Genomic DNA, 16,846 nt, shown 5'->3' with positions numbered 1-16,846 from the left:
CACCTCTGAAACGTCCTCATGTGCAGTACAGCACGCACACACACCTGGCTCAAGTCATCTGGCCGGACACACAGGGCAATCCAAGCAAGTCATTCAGAGAGAATTGGCACTGCTGCCGCACATTATAGGAGAGAGTGCGTTTTGATTGGTCAGAGAAGTGAGACTGGAAGGAAGCTAGATACACTTCAGTGATCTCATCTCTCTCTCTCTCTCTCTTCACACCCTGTGGCGCTTTTCTTTCGCCGATGACATCCAGTCAAGCAGTGCTTTACAAACTAATGCCCTCGATTCATCCTGACAGCCCCGTCATATCACACCAATAATATCCCCAAAGTGTCCCATCAGAGGTCGAAGGCATAAAAAATGTGCCGCCGATATTGTGAGTTATGTTTTTTTTATGTATTGCGATTTCAAATAGCAATGTTTTACTCATCTGTTGTTAGTCGTGGCAGGTCACAAGGTGTGGATGTTGTGCGCCAGCTTCTATTGCCTTTAATCTATGGCCTTATCCAAAATTAAGGCATTTATAACCAAGACAAACATTTCATGTGGATTAGCTGCACAACGGTCAACCGACCATTTAATATCCTGTTGTGCTCTATAACATGCTGTGGTGTGAGAGGGGGGAATGACAAAATATAGATTTTTTGCCTAAACTGTTCCTTCGAGGTATCGTGACAGTAGCACCTCAAAGCTACAAAACACAACATGGCAGCAGACGTGCGTTATAAGAAAGTGCCTGACGAATGTGTGAAAATGTTCAGGCCTTCAAGAGGAAGAGGTCAAAGAAAGAGTCTTACCAAAGCCTTCAGGGGGGAACGGCTCCGTGTGATTGGCCAGCTGTCCTTTCGCCTGCGGAGGAGAGGAAGAGAAAGGTTGAGTGAATCAGTGCTGGAGGATGAAGGCGTTTGTATCATAAACATCTAGGCCCGGTTTCACAGACACGGCTTAGTTTAAGCCAGGGCTTAAGCCAGTTTATAAAAATGCCTTAGAAGAATACAAGAACACTTTTTTTTTTAAAGATATTTCAGAGCAAGTTATATCCAGTTATTACATATATCCAATATTCAGTTGGAATACTTGATTCTGATTGGCCAGTCGCGACATTTGCAGGTTTGTTATTCTCAGATAACCGCTCAAAACTAATAACACACGGTAACCTGGAGACTGCAAATCATTTTGACATATTTATATTTCATTTGTAAAAACAAACCGGTCTTTCAATAACATATATGAAATTATATTTACAAATGATTAAACCAAAATAACGATTTTTTATTCACGTCTCGTGTCCATTTTTTCTCTCGCCGTATAATAAGCGGGATAATGTACAAGCAGCCGGCTGATATCGCGAAATAAGCCCCTTCAGTGTGATACAATACCCTCTGCTTCAGGTTGCGAACTGATAATGTACATTGTCCCTCACATCATTTTAGTATGGGACTAGCCGTAAGCCATGTCTGTGAAAACAGGCCCCAGTTTCCTAACAATAGCCGGGGGTTTAAGGGGTCGTGCTTTCTTCGTTGCATGAATGTTGCTGTGAGGCGGCACTGATTTGTCAAAACAGTTACATCCCTTGACTCCCGCATGGTCAGGCAGAACTCATCCGTGATGTTCTTGATACGCGGGTGGAGGGGTGTTGGGTCCACGCGGGTGGAGCGTGAGACAAATTAGAGCAGAGGGTCGGTTAAGAAAATCGCGGCAATAACTGGAAAAATGCATATAGGTGGAACGCGTTCACGCTCTCTCAGCCTGAAACGCATCTTGCACGTGCAAAGAAAATCCTGCTTGTATTTGCTTGCCAAAAACTTCCAAAATCAGAGCGCATTGATGCCATCGACTGGGACTTCGCCCCTTTTCAAAACAGATCAATGTGGTTTGAGTGCTTTAAAGAATGGCACACACACGGCGATTCAGCGAAACCCACTCCCAACTGCGTATAATCGCGCTTGCCGTTTCAATAGCGTGTGATGAGCGTCGTTCCGTTCAATGCCTTTGAAATTACACGTGCAGAAAATGGTGAAGCACCTGTCGAGATACTGACGACACCGATGTCTGTAATCATGCACGAGAGATGACCATAACATAACGCCTATTGTGTGGAGTTTCTCCTACATGTGTAGGACAAAAGCTGGTTCAAGACTGCGGTTAACACCGTTTCTCTCAGTGTACAGCATTACTCACACATCTATTCAGGATTTTTAGTCCTAAAAGTAGGCCGTCACCATGGCAATGCTGAGCTAATCCTCGCATCACATAACCTCAAACAGAAAAGGTGGCTTTTCGTCATGCCCTTCAGAAGAAATCACATCGATGCTCTATGCTCTTCTACACTTTCTGTAAACGCCCATGACATCAATACGTTATTAACGTTTCTTTGTATGACTACGCATTATTTTATATACAAAGCCTGAAAAACGCATCCGTTTCATAACTTATCTTTACAAACTTTTTGGGAGCATAACATTTCACTTTGCATTGCAACATTAGTCACATTTCGACCAAAATGTAAAACTGTAATGTGTTTATTATTTAGATTTGTTATTAAAGTTGATCAATTATAATACAAAATCATTTATTAATAAATGATTTAGTTTGTTCTACGGCCAATGCTGACGTATTTTACCGTAATTAAAACAATTCATTAGAATTGATTTAGCAAAACAGAATTTTATATCCATTTGATTTGAGTTATCACGACGTATTTTCTACAGAATCTGCGAGTCAGACAGCCGGTTCCTATTTATAATTTCGAGGAGATATCTTTCAGATAAACAAAAATATCACAAGTAAAAAGCTAGTCTCTTCACTCGTCTATTTTGACATGTCTACCTTTCTCCCTTTAGGACTGATGATTTATTGGCGTACTATTTGTTTTAGGATGCGAGACCTTCCTAGCGTTTAGACGGACACTCTCTGCCGCTTCGGAGAATCAAACCCTTTTATTAATGTCAGAGAGACATCATGAGCACGTCACATCAAACCCGCTACGTCCTCGGCAGAGGCTCGAGAGATGAACGGAGTGATAAAACTGGCATGTCTGGAGCGCCGAGAATATCTTTCTATTGTGAGGAGGCCTAAAGGTGCATTTAAAAGATCTACCGGCCAAATGAAAGTCAAAACAGCTACATTGGTACATATCTCCATTTGGTACTGTAGGCCAACTGAGAAACAGAGGGAAGAACAGGTGGGAGGCTCTTACCTTCGGTGGGGAGTGCTGGTGCTTGCCGGGACCCTGTAGATGGTGCGAGCGCAGGGCGCGGGGGATGAACTCGGGGGCCAGTGGGTTGAGCACATAGGTCTTCTTCAGCTCCAGGGCCTCCAGCTGGATCTTAATCTGTTCAAAAGTGATGCCGTGTAGACTGTGGTTCTCATGACATATGGAGATGAAGGTCTCCCAGAACTTTCTGTAATGGACCGAAGAGATGCACAGATTTAGAGCGCAGTCAGTGTTACATCATTTAACACAATCCGCTACATGCGGTTTCAATATAAATAGAAAAAAAATGGATTTCCCCCCCATCAACAGTGCTTGCAAGGAACTAGTACTGTATTGCAATTCCTCCAGTTGTGGACACTACGAAATTTTGATTTTTACAGCATCTGAAAGATAAATAAATAATCGTTGGAATGATAAATGGCTTATTAGGATAGGACAATGTTTGGTCGAGATACAACTATTTAAGAATCTGAGGGTGCAAAAAAGGCAATATTGAGAAAATCGCCTTTGAAGTTATTAATCATAGGCGCTGTATTTGGCCACTGCTGAGAGGAAATAGGTTTGTTTTAACGCGCTCTATTGGCGTGCCACTGTAATGAAGTTGTGAAGAGCAGATGAACACGAAATCTGAAATTCTAAGCTTTACATTGATACCAAACTTGAGGGGGTAATTCTCAAAGAGCGGGCAGCAGCGAGCGAAGTTCAAAGCGAAGGTGGGTCAAAGATGTCCCCATCAAAAGAAATGTACAAAAGCAATTTAATGTCCATAGAAAGCACATGAAATGCAAGTAAAATGTTTACTTTACGGTTTCAACTTGCAAAGTTGATCAAAGTTTTTGGAGAATAAAATCTCAAAACATGACATCATGCGTAAATGTTATGAGAAGCACGCTAGCCCGACAGAATTGAAACTATGCCGGCTAAAGACCTAACAATTTGGTTTAAAGACAAAAGAAACTTACCAAGCTAAATGTGCATGCAGTGTTAGGCCATGTTCACACTTAACTTTTTTGACAGGAAAAAGTAGACAAATCGCTTTTTGCAGCTTTGATTACAAATAGCAGCTGAACGCCATGACTTCTGAGGCAGCGTCTGTACACGAAGGCAACCGAGAGAAACAGATAGACAGCGTAACGGAAGTCTATTTGATTTATAAACAGAGAGCGTCTTTGCAAGGACTAATCACATCTTTGAAACTACAATACTCCTTTCTCGCTAGAAATGCAATCAGAAGTTGTTGAATGTGAACATTAAACTTCCATTTAAACAAAACTATGCTCCATTTTATATGGCTTGAGCCTTCTCGACCAATCACCTTTCTAGCAAGTTATGGAAACGACAGGTCTCTGTCATTGGTTAACTGTCAAAAAGGAGCTTTTTCAGATATTTCTTGAAGAAATCAGAACAGAAGTGGTAAATATTATTTAGAACCTAAACTAAACTAAATTGTTGTCTTAAGCTTGTTGCGGTTAATTACTAAAGGTAAAGTTATTCACCCAATTGTCAACCTGTTTGACTTATTTTCTTCTGCAGAAAACTAAATATATTTTATAGTGACCCTGCAACGTGTTTCATGCATTCTGACTCCTTAACAATGTTATACGTGTTGTCTTCTCATGCTTTACATGGTCAACGAGTTGGATGTATGACGTAGTATTACTGTGCTCGATACACTCCCCCAGTGTACAGACAGGTTTCTTTAACATGACACATCGTTACGCAACAATTACGCAAAAAGGTAAATATCTATGTATGTTTAAGTATCATATATATATTATATATATATATATATATATATATATATATATAAACTATCCCTTTAAGCCACCAAAATTGTTCCTGGAAATAAACGAAAACTAAACTAAAACCAGAATAAATAATTAAATGAACGAATAATTAAATTGAACATTGAAAATTAATAAAATAACAAAAGCACATAAAAATAAACTACATTTGAATGATCATGAATATATAAAGTACAACAAATTAAAAGCTCATTTAAAAGTATTAATAAAACTACATAAAAATGTAAAAATAACTCCTTTATACTGCAATGATAGTGTGTGTTTTTATTCAAGTCAACTAAAAACACAACAGCTGAGCATCTTAACACTAAAAGCATTTCATTTACCCACAACAAAATAAATAAAACAACTCTTTGTGCAAATGCAAATCTAGTTGGCATTCCTGCAGCATGCGCAACTACAAACAAAAAGTTCTCTTTACAGCATCACAAAGACAAAAATAAACCACTTCATCTGAACCTTTTTCATTATTCGGGATTAATCATCACAGCCCAAATCTAAACAAAGCCACAATAAATCTCTAAAACCTCAAAAACTATACAGCCAACCCAGCGAGATATAGTGTGAACAAAAGCACTCTTCAAGAATACAAAAAACACAGATTTTTTTAAAGATATTTCAGAGCAAGTTATATCCAGTTATTACATATATCCAATATTCAGTTGGAATACTTGATTCTGATTGGCCAGTCGCGACATTTGCAGGTTTGTTATTCTCAGATGATCAATAAATCAAGTATTTAAACAAAGACAAGCAGCATAAGCAGATGTGTAATGCCCAATGGCTGTCATCCGAGGATATGATATGACGTGGGGTGTGAAAGGAGAGGGTTCGGGTGGGGGATTCTGGGTGGGTTTTAACTGGAGCATTACACAAGCAGTATTGGGAAAACCACTTACGTGCAACTTTAGTCTCTCAAGCTGTAGGCTATTCATTTGAGAAAGTAGCTACACAACAGGCTTCCAACAAACATACAGTTTCTGCCAACGATTAAGCATACAATGACTCACACCCTTAGTTGTGCAAGTCCTTTAGACATGGGAGGGGCTCCTCCCCCAGCCTCTTAAAGTGATAGTTCACCCAAAATGAACATTCTTACATCATTTATTCACCCTCATGTCATATCAAACCTGTACGACTGACGTGCTTCCGCAGTACACAACACAAAAAATGAACACTTGAAGAACACAGATAATCAAACAACACTGTTGCCATTTCTCAAAATATCTTCTTTTGTGTTTCACCGTTATACACATTAAGACAGAATTTTTATTTTTGGATGACGGAGTTATTTCTTTACTTTTATTTTCAGTTAAATTCAGAGTTTAAAAGCAAAGGTTCTTTTATTTACCATGTTGTTTTAAAGGTTAATGAGTAATCGTGTTAAATAATCGGGACCTCGATGTTTCGTGTCATTATCGAGCAGCCCTACGAAAGATAAGAAAATCCCAAATCGTTTCCTTAATGAAGAAAAACATTCATTATTAATACAGCAAGTAGAAAAATGCAGACAACTGAAGCGCTTGTAAAACAAAACGAGACATCAATTGTATTCACATATTAAACCGACTCGGTCAAGATTGAAAACAACTCTTCGCCACTGCACATCAATTTATTGAGTTATAAATGAATTCCAAAAATAAATGTCGCGCATCAAAGACAAGTCAAGAACCAAATCTGATTCACATGCCCAAACTGACACATGAAATGTACAAAAATATTACAGATCTTTCGCTAAGAGACATATTTCACATCGCTTCAACTCAGACGAGACGATTCTTAATCCCCATCTCTGGTGACATCAATCTCAGACCTCCACAGAAACTCAATATATCATTATGTCATTTAGCAGCTGATCTCTGCCTCTGAAAAAAGGCCAAAGAGCTGCAAGAAGTTGTTCGGTTTAAGGTTCACTTATGAACCTTATGGAGCAGACAGTATTAGTTTTTCCACTGGGGGTTTGACAATTCTAGGACAGGGGGCCCCAGAGAGCCCAATTTAATATCACATCGATAAGACAGTGTTTTAAAATGCGGATTCAAGACCATAATATGGTTTTATGTCACGTTTATAGACTATGAGGCAACAAACTCAACCATAGTTGACCCAAAAATTAGTATAAGTATAAAATAAGTATAAATTGTAATGATATATGATTTTATTGTTGCACTACATACAAAAGGGCAATTTCGTAAAAAAGGTCAACCTTACCACCTTTACCAACGGTTTTCACAATGGTAACAGCACAGATATGAACATATGGTGCTTCAGATACCCAGGTGAGGTCTCTCTTCAAATTTGTTTTATTTGTAGTGCATGATTTCTCATAGTCAGGTAAAATGTCACGTCTATAACGTTGGAATTGGCCAAAAGTAGATATTTTGAAGAATGTTTGTAACCAAACAGTTAAAAAATGACTACGCATTTTTGTCTTGTTTTCTAGTAAAAATAACAAATAAATCTACATTGTCTTAACAAGAAAAGTGACACGAGATATTTAGAATTGGGGAAATTTATGTTTAAAACGAGCTCAAATCTGCCAATGGGGTGAGAAAAATAAACTTGAATTTAGTTTTACTTCCCCTTGTCTAATTTTATTTCATATAACAAGACACTTTTCTGGTCATGAAAATGTATCTTGATTTAAGAATGTTAATAGATTTGTACTGTAAAACAATACAAAACATGCCTAATAAGAATGTCATTTTTGAAGTGTGGGGCACCATTGACTACTAAGGTAGGAAACTAAACTGCTATGGTAGTCAACATTTCCACAGGTTTTCCACATTCTTCTAAATTTCTTTTGTGTTTAACAGAACAAGGAGATGTATAACTTCATAACAACGATTTGAAACAACTTGAACGTGATTAATTGAAGACAGTATTTTCGGGTGAACTCTCCCTTTAAAGAGGAAATAATTTGTGATTGTCAAGGTCCTACTTTGGTTTACGTACATACAACGAGTAAAACACTTTCATTTTCTAAAATAGGCAGTTATTATTACCTTACTTCTTGACTGACTATCAAATGATTCGTTCGGCGATCTGTCTAATTCTGTCAGCCCACTCTGATCTGATTGGTCAGATGGTCAAGTCTGCTGTGATTGGTCTACCGCGTGCAGTGTTGCAAATGAACACCGAGTTACAGTAAATCTGATTCTGAGTCGACTCCTTTTTTCCCCAAGCCAATAACTTCAAACGGCCCAATATTGGCATATAAATCGGCCTGGTTGATGCATCGGTCCATTACAAAAAAGCAGCTGGCACATCTGCTAAACTCATTACAGCTGAAGGTAATGAATCTATACGATCAGTTTGGACAAATTAATAAACATCCGTACAAGCTAAACGCAATTAATACAGTGCAGTCAACCCACTGTGCAAATCTCTATAGCAACAAGAATCTACTTCAATCTGTCCTGATGTCCTCACATCTCCCAATTTCACCAGCGACACTTGCGAGTCGCAGACAGCAAAAGACATCAAGTTGAGTTAGTGCTTGCAATAGTGTTGGCAAGCGATGGTTTCCGATCCCGCCGCCCATTAGACAGCAGAAGTCGTTTCAGATAATGTGATGAGACCTTGAGGAAGCGGAACTGAATGAACGAATCAGGAGCTCGATCACGACTTGACAAGCTTAAGATACAGTGACAGACTCAATTACATGCAAAACAGCTTGTAGACGACAGACCACTGTAACTGCAGCGTTCTGTCACAGGTGAATTGCACAAAAAGCCGTCCTGCTCGCATTCGTTTCCCACCAAACTCAAGAGACACAACGTTATATTTTGGATCATTTAGATACGGATATGCCTGTTCGCTTTAAAGGTGATCCGCTTTAAGTGTAGCCAATGTACATCCATTTCGTTCAGAATAATAATGTATTTTAAAACACAATGCATTTGATTTTTTCCTGTTTAATGAATTTAGTTTTTTCTGCTACAGAAATAAACATTAATTAAAAAACTTTTTCTGCTTATAAAAAACGGCGTTCTGGGTTTTCTAGCTTGTTTACTGTACACCTCGTCACACAGCAGTTTTTAAACATCGTTTTTTGTAATCAGTCGGAAATGACAAGGAGGCAGCTTCCCCCACTACAAAGTCAATGGAGAGGGTTGGATTGTTCCCCCCCCCGGAGGGAGTGGTCTTCACATTCAGAGTCTTCATGTTTTAATGTATAATCATGTAAAGTTAAGGAAACTCTCAGTGAGAGTATAAAGGGATTGTGTTGAAAAGATAAGAATTTTGCATTTACTGCAAACTTGAAGGAGGTTGAACTGTGAAGTAGTCACATCTTGTGAAATTAAAGGACGAATCTAAGATATCACAGTGTGATTTGATCATACGGCGTGTCATAAGAGTTACATCAGGATTACAAAGCGCTGTTAAACACACACACACACTTAATTGCGAGGCCCTTCGACTTGACATTTACTGTGGCCAGGCTCTAGCGATTGGTTGATGCGAGTCTGTCTCCATAGCGACAAGGGAGCTGCAGCTAGGGAGGATAGAGCCGGTGGAGCAGCGGGCTGCTGGTGAAGTGACAGACAGCTCTCGGAGGGAGTGTCAACACATACATACAAACAAACAAGACACAAAACAGACAGACAGAAAGCCTAACCCTGACCAACAGCAATACAAAAATCTCAAATGTCACAAAAACAGCCTTTTCCCACCTTAGAAATGTTGCCAAATTACGAAATATTCTATGTGTTGCTGACGCAGAGAAGCTTATTCGTGCATTTATGACCTCAAGACTTGACTACTGTAATGCACAACTAGTGGTCGTCCTGCATCATCAATAAACAAACTACAGTTAGTTCAGAACGCAGCTGCCAGAGTTCAGAAAACACCATCACCATCTGAAACATCCACGCGTGAGGAACGCATTAGACCAGGGCTGACAGCGATGCATTATGGGAACTCTTACTACTCGGGTACCACCACAACCAGACAGCAGTGAGCAATACACCAAAGGATTATTCTGCACCTAGCCATGTAAAACCTAATGTTTTATTTTGATATTAGACTGAAAATAGTCCGAGTACCTGCAGCGTCCCACCGAGCACAGTGCTATGGGGTCTCCCACCACGGCAACTAGGGACTGTGCTCGAGTGATAGCCGTGTTGAGCAGCTTGTAGTTGGACAGAAAGCCATAGTCCAGATCTTCTGTGGAGTCCTCCACCAGCTGCTCCTTTCTCTTGATGGCCGTCTGCTTGTGTTTGCAGGTGTGACGGGTGCGAACGGTGCTCAGGAACAGCACGCGGAACTGCTTGCCTACGGACGGAAAGAGAACCGTCTTAAGCACTGGTTCACTTTGAGCAAGTGTATGCAGACAAAGTGACATCAGCAGAAAAGGAAATGCGCAAAATAATGTGTATAAGGGAAATAAACACGGCTTATGTTAACTTAAAGTGACATAATAATCAATAGTCCTGAATCAAAACATGAATCAAGTTTATTAATTTAACTCATCCGACAGAGAGATGAGTTTAAAGGAATTACTCTGCCCTGTAAAAGGTGATTTCAATGCAACCGCCGTGTTGGCAAACATCATAAATTATGCGCAGTCGGACAACCATGTATGCTTTTTCTTCCCAGCGGTAAAAGGGGAGTGAATCCATGGATTCACTTCAGAAGACGTTCGTTAAGACCACGGAGCCTGTGTGAGGTCGTTCTTTGAACAATGGACACACTTTTAGGAGCTTCAAAAAACTGCCCCATTCACTCCCATTCTACCTCTTGGAAGTAAAAGAATATTGGGTATCGTAACCCGACTGCATTATTTTTCAAGAAGAAAACCATATTCACTCAGGATTAAGGGTTCGTGAGAGCGGCTAACATTAGCCCCGTGTCAAATCTGTGAAAGCAAAGACTTCTTTCAGTTTCTTTCTAGCACCTCACATACAGACGAAAACACATCTCTGATGGCCGTTTAGATACGTTATTCAGTTCGGTCCGTACACACTGCGTACAGATTTGGTAAACGCTTTGGTCCCTATCTGCAGTTTTCCGGGGTTAATTTGAAAGTAGAATGCCGTTAACACTCTGGTAAACCAAATTTATCTGCAGTGTTGTACGTGTATCAGTTTACTTCAGACTGAAACAAAAAGGAATGACAGGCAACCGACAGCGAGTGGGTGACTGAGGTGAAAGGTCCAGACCTCATACGCAGCTCGGTCTGCACAGCGCGGCAGTTGAACACGCATACGGTCTACATATTTTGTGTGGTTTGATTGACTCTTTTAAACGGCCGTTATAGAGAATTTGCCAATTGAGCTGTTTAAAGGGATTATCGGCCGACAATGATCGGCGACCGATCAATCGGAGGATGCCTTGAGTGCAAGTAAAACATGGCTGAAATATCCCTTTAAAGAGTGAGAATAACCATTCCGACCCCAAAAAACCCAAACGTTCAAACCCGTTACTCACCCTGGACGTTGAGCACTCTCTCCACGCTGACCTCTGGCATCCTCTTTTTACGCAGCTCGGCCCGGATGCGGAAGACTTGGTCAGCGTAGGGCGAGACCACCCCGATGCTTCCCTCGTCCAGCTTTCCCCAAGCCACCGGCCACTTCTTCCTCATCTCCTCCACACGCTCAACTATCTCAAAAACCTGCACGAGGACAAAATAACATGCCACATGATATGACCAGCCCACCAGAAATAATGTTCGTTCACACCTAATCTATTTGACTTGTAAATGAAACGGTGTGCCGTTTTGGTTTTGTACATGAGGGCTGTATCAATGCAGCGATAAAAAAACATGACAAATGTGTGTTCATCTCAAACGCTGGTTACAAGCAAAACACTCCCGATTTAAATCAATTTGAATGGTTTGCTTTTGTTGAAACAAACCTTCAAAAAGAAACAGACTGTCATGATTGTCTTTGCTCAGTATTCGTTCAGTAGTTTGGAATTAAGACACACAAAAACATCCTTTTATTTAAACACTACAAAACACATATGAGATAAAAGTCAAACCTCAGCGTTGTTATAGTAAGCCGTGCTGTTCTTCTCCTGCACGTCCTCTCCGCGAGCGGTGAAGAAGGTGAGAGGGTAAAAGTCTTTATGGGGTGGCTGTTTCCCACTGGCCATCAGTTTGCCCTCGTAGAAGAGCTCAGACGTATAGCTGCAGTCAGACAGAAAAACCCTCATTCAACAAACACGTGAACTCCAAACTGTTGGCACATTTCTCAGTGAAACTGCTGTAAGAACTGGTATGGATCACTTCCAGTGAAACAACAGATCAAACGTGACGTTACGTCAATGAAACGGAATAAAAAGAGATGCAACCATAGATATAAATAACTAGATGCCACGGTAGCATCTGATCTATGGGGCGCTATACGTAGGTCGTCCGCCTTATTGGAACCGGTCCGAAAACACTCAAGATCAAGCTCACTGTGTATGATTATGAAAACATATTGTTGTGTAAACTCAAACATATCCGCTGCACACTAACATGACAACACGAAATGTTATCCCACTTTTCGGGAATTGAAATCCAAGAGGTTTTCGCAGCCATGGCTGTGCAGCGTTGGAGCATTCTAACTGTGAATGACGTCAGTGGACTGTTCCAAGATGGCGGACACGTCTACATGCCTGGAGCTCTTGAATGAGGCATCTAGTTATACACATCTATGGATGAAACGATGTACATATTCACAAATATAGCCAGAAGGACTAAACCTTATGAGTGTTGGCATAAGACTGGTGTACGCGAGTCGTTGTTCAAATAATTTTCTATGGTATCAGAACGAGGCCGTAAACAATCTTAACTGGTACAGAGCCGCATTTTGTTTCAATTGGACATCAGTCCCTCAAACTTTCCTCAAACGGCACAATATATGCAGATCTATGTAAAACGATACAATAAAAACAGATGCTATATCAATTCTGATGCCGAAGACGCTCATATCCATTTTAATTAACATCATGACACCCAATCAAGGGCAGTTTGTCTAGCTTCTGAAGTGTTAGAAACACCAGGAGGCATGAGGATGAGGGATGCAATAATGCCCGGATCCCTTCGAATCAGACCGGCACTCAATTTACAAAGCCCCAGCACTGTTGTCAACATGCCCCCTGTGGCTTCGAGACGTCTTCTGTCAGATCTCAATCCCATAACACCCTGCTGCGAGCGCTTCACACAGGAGAATTATAGCAAATATCTTACAGTAGTCACTGTGTGTGGTGCGCCGTGTCAGTTTCTCTTTCACGCAATAAAACTATCAAAGAAAACCGTATATTCATCAAGCTGTCACAAATTCCCTGTTACACACCAGGGTGGAATATATTCAACAGAGGGGATGAATACTTTTGGTCATTGTGTCGGCGGCGTTAATGTTTTTTGTGTGTGTTTGAATGCGTGTCTCTCCACAGGACGAGTGCTGTGAAAATGTTCACACCTACTTGATGATTGCCTCATGAGAGCGGTAGTTTTCACACAGCAGGATCCTGCAGGGGTACTCGGAGGGGTAATGCTCGTACAGACGGTCCAGCAGAGACACGTGCAGGTTCCTCTCCCGCGCAAACTCGCTGTACACGAACGGACTGAGCTGCGGGACACAGGAGACGCATGACACGTTTAACATCAGCGAATCACTAACCGTGTGGAATTTATCATAGATATACACACACAGATGCCGCACAGATGAGACTGGATTACAGTGCAGAATACATACAGATCACAGGTGAAGTATTTCTCTTAAATTGTGCTTTTGAAGAGATCAGTGGTCTGTTCAGAGCGGCAACTTTCCAATATCTCTTGTGAAGCCAACAAGGAAGGGACTTAAACTGCAATTCAGTATCGACTGGCCGATGGTTTCACCAACCCAGAGCCATTGAGGAAGTTCCAATTTTTGCCATGTCACGTGATTCATGGAGCCTTCAGATAGCTCCTGGAAGTAATGCTTTACTTCTTTCATTTTTATATTCATTAAATGACAAAAAACAGGAAAGTTTGTCAAAATTGGTCTGTTTTGCCGCAGCTCTGTGTGTTACTAGTAACTTAGATGGCGACGACTGGCTCCGCTCACTTTAGGCATCAAAACTGCTCTTCTCAAACCTACGGGTGACCTTACAGACACTCGGCCCCATGTGTTATAGAGTCTAGGGTCTGTCTGTGCCCATTCACTTTCATTGAATGGAAAAATGACGAAATGAACATTTCATAAACTATTGCTTGAATCCTTGGCATAGACTGATATTTAGCGTCGCAGTTGGCTTGAAAGTCTGAACTTTACATACTTCACCAACTTTTTCTCAAATGCCTTTGAGTGTGCGAAATTGAATTTTCTTTGCAATTTTGCGTACATCTCTTCAGCCATCTGCTCCCCCACACTCCAGATGCCAGCATAGGCCCTAGAACAGCCTACATCGGTGAACCTCTTCCTCACAATTACTCCAAATGCATCCATTCCTAACTTAATACGTTTGATTCCTTCCTCCACATAAGAGCAGACACAGGTGGCATATGGGGTGAATTATTAATACAGCAGGAAGTATGTGGGGGGGGGGGGGTGTGATGAGGTTTCTATCGAAAGGGCATTTAATTAGAAGCCCATTGGTTTCAGTCGACCAGCGCTGGTTGGGCCGAGCTGGAGTCAGACGCTGATGTCACACAGAATCCTTATAAACAGATAGATTTTGACCCCCATTGTCTCCCATAGTAGAAAAAAATACAATTGAGTCAAAAGTGCCCCAGAACTGTTTGCTGTCCTACATTGTTCTGACGAACACGGAGAAAGATATTCAGAAGAATGCTCATAACCAGACAGATCTTGACCCCCATTGACTCCCATAGCAGGAAAAATTACTTTATAATTTTTTGTTGTTGTGTTGACCACATAAGACATTTTGAACAATGTAGGACAGCAAACAGTTCTGGGGCACTTTTGACTCCATTGTATTTTTTCCTACTATGGGAGTCAAGATCTGTCTGGTTATGAGCATTCTTCTGAATATCTTTCTCACTGTTCATCAAAACAAAGACGTTTATACACATTTGGAACAACTCGAAGGAGAGTAAACGATGACAGAAAATTCATTCTTGAGTGAATTGTCCCTTTAATGAGCTGATTTAGTTTGCTTTCTCTCTCTCTCTACTTTAAGTGCTTCTGCAACTGTGATGTCTGAAAAGATGTAAAGGCTTTAAAAACTTTAACCAATGATAATGTTGATTAAAATGCTTCGATTTTTTTGTCATCTTCCAAGCATGAGACAACAGAATGTCATCATGGTCAAAAATATTACGTCATTAAAGTCCCAGTGAAATGAAAAATGCCTATTTTTGCCATGAAATATTGCAGCGTTTATTGTAAATAGTTTATCATTGCGAGTCATTCTCTTTTTTAAATTTGTGTGGCCTCATAATCTTTAGTTAAAATCTGAAAATGCACTTCCTTTCTGTAATGACTGTCCATCTTAGATGATTTATGTTAGATGGCTTGGCGTTGCATCCATTAACTCCTCCCCTTCAACTGTCAGTCTGCTCCCATCTCTATTCCAAAATGGAACAGGTGTTTTTATACATCCAATCAAAATCGCAGAGAAAGACGAAGGCAACACCCACCATTTTTCTCATTCCATTTCACCCGGAAATGCGTCAAAATATGGAAGTAAAAACAATCGCAACTTCCGGTTCACGAGGACTTCAAATCTGGAATTGGCCCATAAAAAGTTAAGATTTGTTTTTGGTGTTAATTTTAGGACAAAAAGCCTTTCCCATGTGGCCACTGACATCATCATCATTCTGGTACCTGCATGTGATCTCCTGCCAACACCACACGAGTGCCCTTAGTAGCCAGCGCCAGCGGCATGATGGTCTCGCACTCCATGGCTTGAGCTGCCTCGTCCAACAGGATATGTGTGAAGATTCCTATGGAAACACACACGCAGGAATGAAATATTCATTGCGTGAAGCTTCACAGAGCCTGCTGCTATTAATAATAGATAACACACACACGCAGCATCCATTGTGTTTTGTAGCTTTAATTATTTAATTTAGATTTTAGCATTAAAGACTATTAAGTGTTTGAGAATTTTCATTCCATCACTGTATATTTCCTGCACTTGCGCGTCTGAGGTTTTGGTTTTAAAACATGCAGGATTGAACTCTCTTAACATCAGTCCCGCACTTTTAAGAGAGACAAAGTAGGGATGTGCATTTAATCGAAAATAACTTTGAATGCCATTGTTGGACAGCACAATTGTGAGCGTAATTTCTGTTAGTTTTGAAATAATTTTAAAGTTAGGACATCTGTGGGGCTATCCTAAAGTTAAGAGCACTAGGGCTATATGTCAAGACGCATCTGAAATACCCTTTTGATATCTGTAGTTAAGATAAGATCGGATCAGCAATGCTTTTCACGGGCGCAAACCTCACGTTTAGAACCTGGATTCTGTCAGAAGAATACAGGTGCTGGCCAAAGAGTTTTCAGACACCCGAGAGTCGACGCCTAAGATCATCCACATTACGTTTCGTGATTGCGTTCCGGAGGCGGCTCGTTCCTGAAAACGTCCCAGCGCGACATCCGTCAGGTTTTCCCAGATCTTATCAAAAAGCCAAACATGCAAACACGCCTCTGAGACTGCACATACCCGAAAGGTTTGCGTTATTTAATCGAACTACCCCCCCAAAAACCACGTCAGGCCAGAAATCAGCAATAATGACTTTAAATGAACAGATAATAAGGGGAGGGAGGCGAAATAAAAAAGACAGCACTGGGTGTTAATGATGTTGAGCGTGTTCGACAGGCGAGCCGGGTCTCTTAGCAACAGATGATCCCATTCGCAGAAACACAGGAGCAGGAAATTA

At 40.7% G+C, this 16,846-nt stretch overlaps 1 protein-coding gene across 8 annotated transcripts in view; it reads right to left on the bottom strand.

Annotated features, from left to right (window-relative positions):
* helz (helicase with zinc finger) overlaps positions 1-16,846 on the bottom strand; it is a 41,211-nt gene that overhangs the window by 5,729 nt on the left and 18,636 nt on the right. For all 8 annotated transcript variants that reach the window (XM_079456568.1, XM_079456564.1, XM_079456566.1 and 5 more), the window contains exons 17-23: positions 15,789-15,907; positions 13,441-13,586; positions 12,010-12,157; positions 11,458-11,641; positions 10,074-10,302; positions 3,203-3,407; positions 801-852 (exon numbers count right to left, since the gene is read on the bottom strand). In XM_079456568.1, the coding sequence (XP_079312694.1) occupies positions 801-852; positions 3,203-3,407; positions 10,074-10,302; positions 11,458-11,641; positions 12,010-12,157; positions 13,441-13,586; positions 15,789-15,907 (1,083 nt within the window). The remainder of the gene's footprint in view (positions 1-800; positions 853-3,202; positions 3,408-10,073; positions 10,303-11,457; positions 11,642-12,009; positions 12,158-13,440; positions 13,587-15,788; positions 15,908-16,846) is intronic.

The sequence above is a fragment of the Barbatula barbatula genome (genome assembly GCF_947034865.1).
Source record: "Barbatula barbatula genome assembly, chromosome: 5".
NCBI classification, from domain to species: domain Eukaryota; kingdom Metazoa; phylum Chordata; class Actinopteri; order Cypriniformes; family Nemacheilidae; genus Barbatula; species Barbatula barbatula.
The sequence above is the reverse complement of the archived record's forward strand: the minus strand, read 5'-3'. Positions and strand labels throughout refer to the sequence as shown.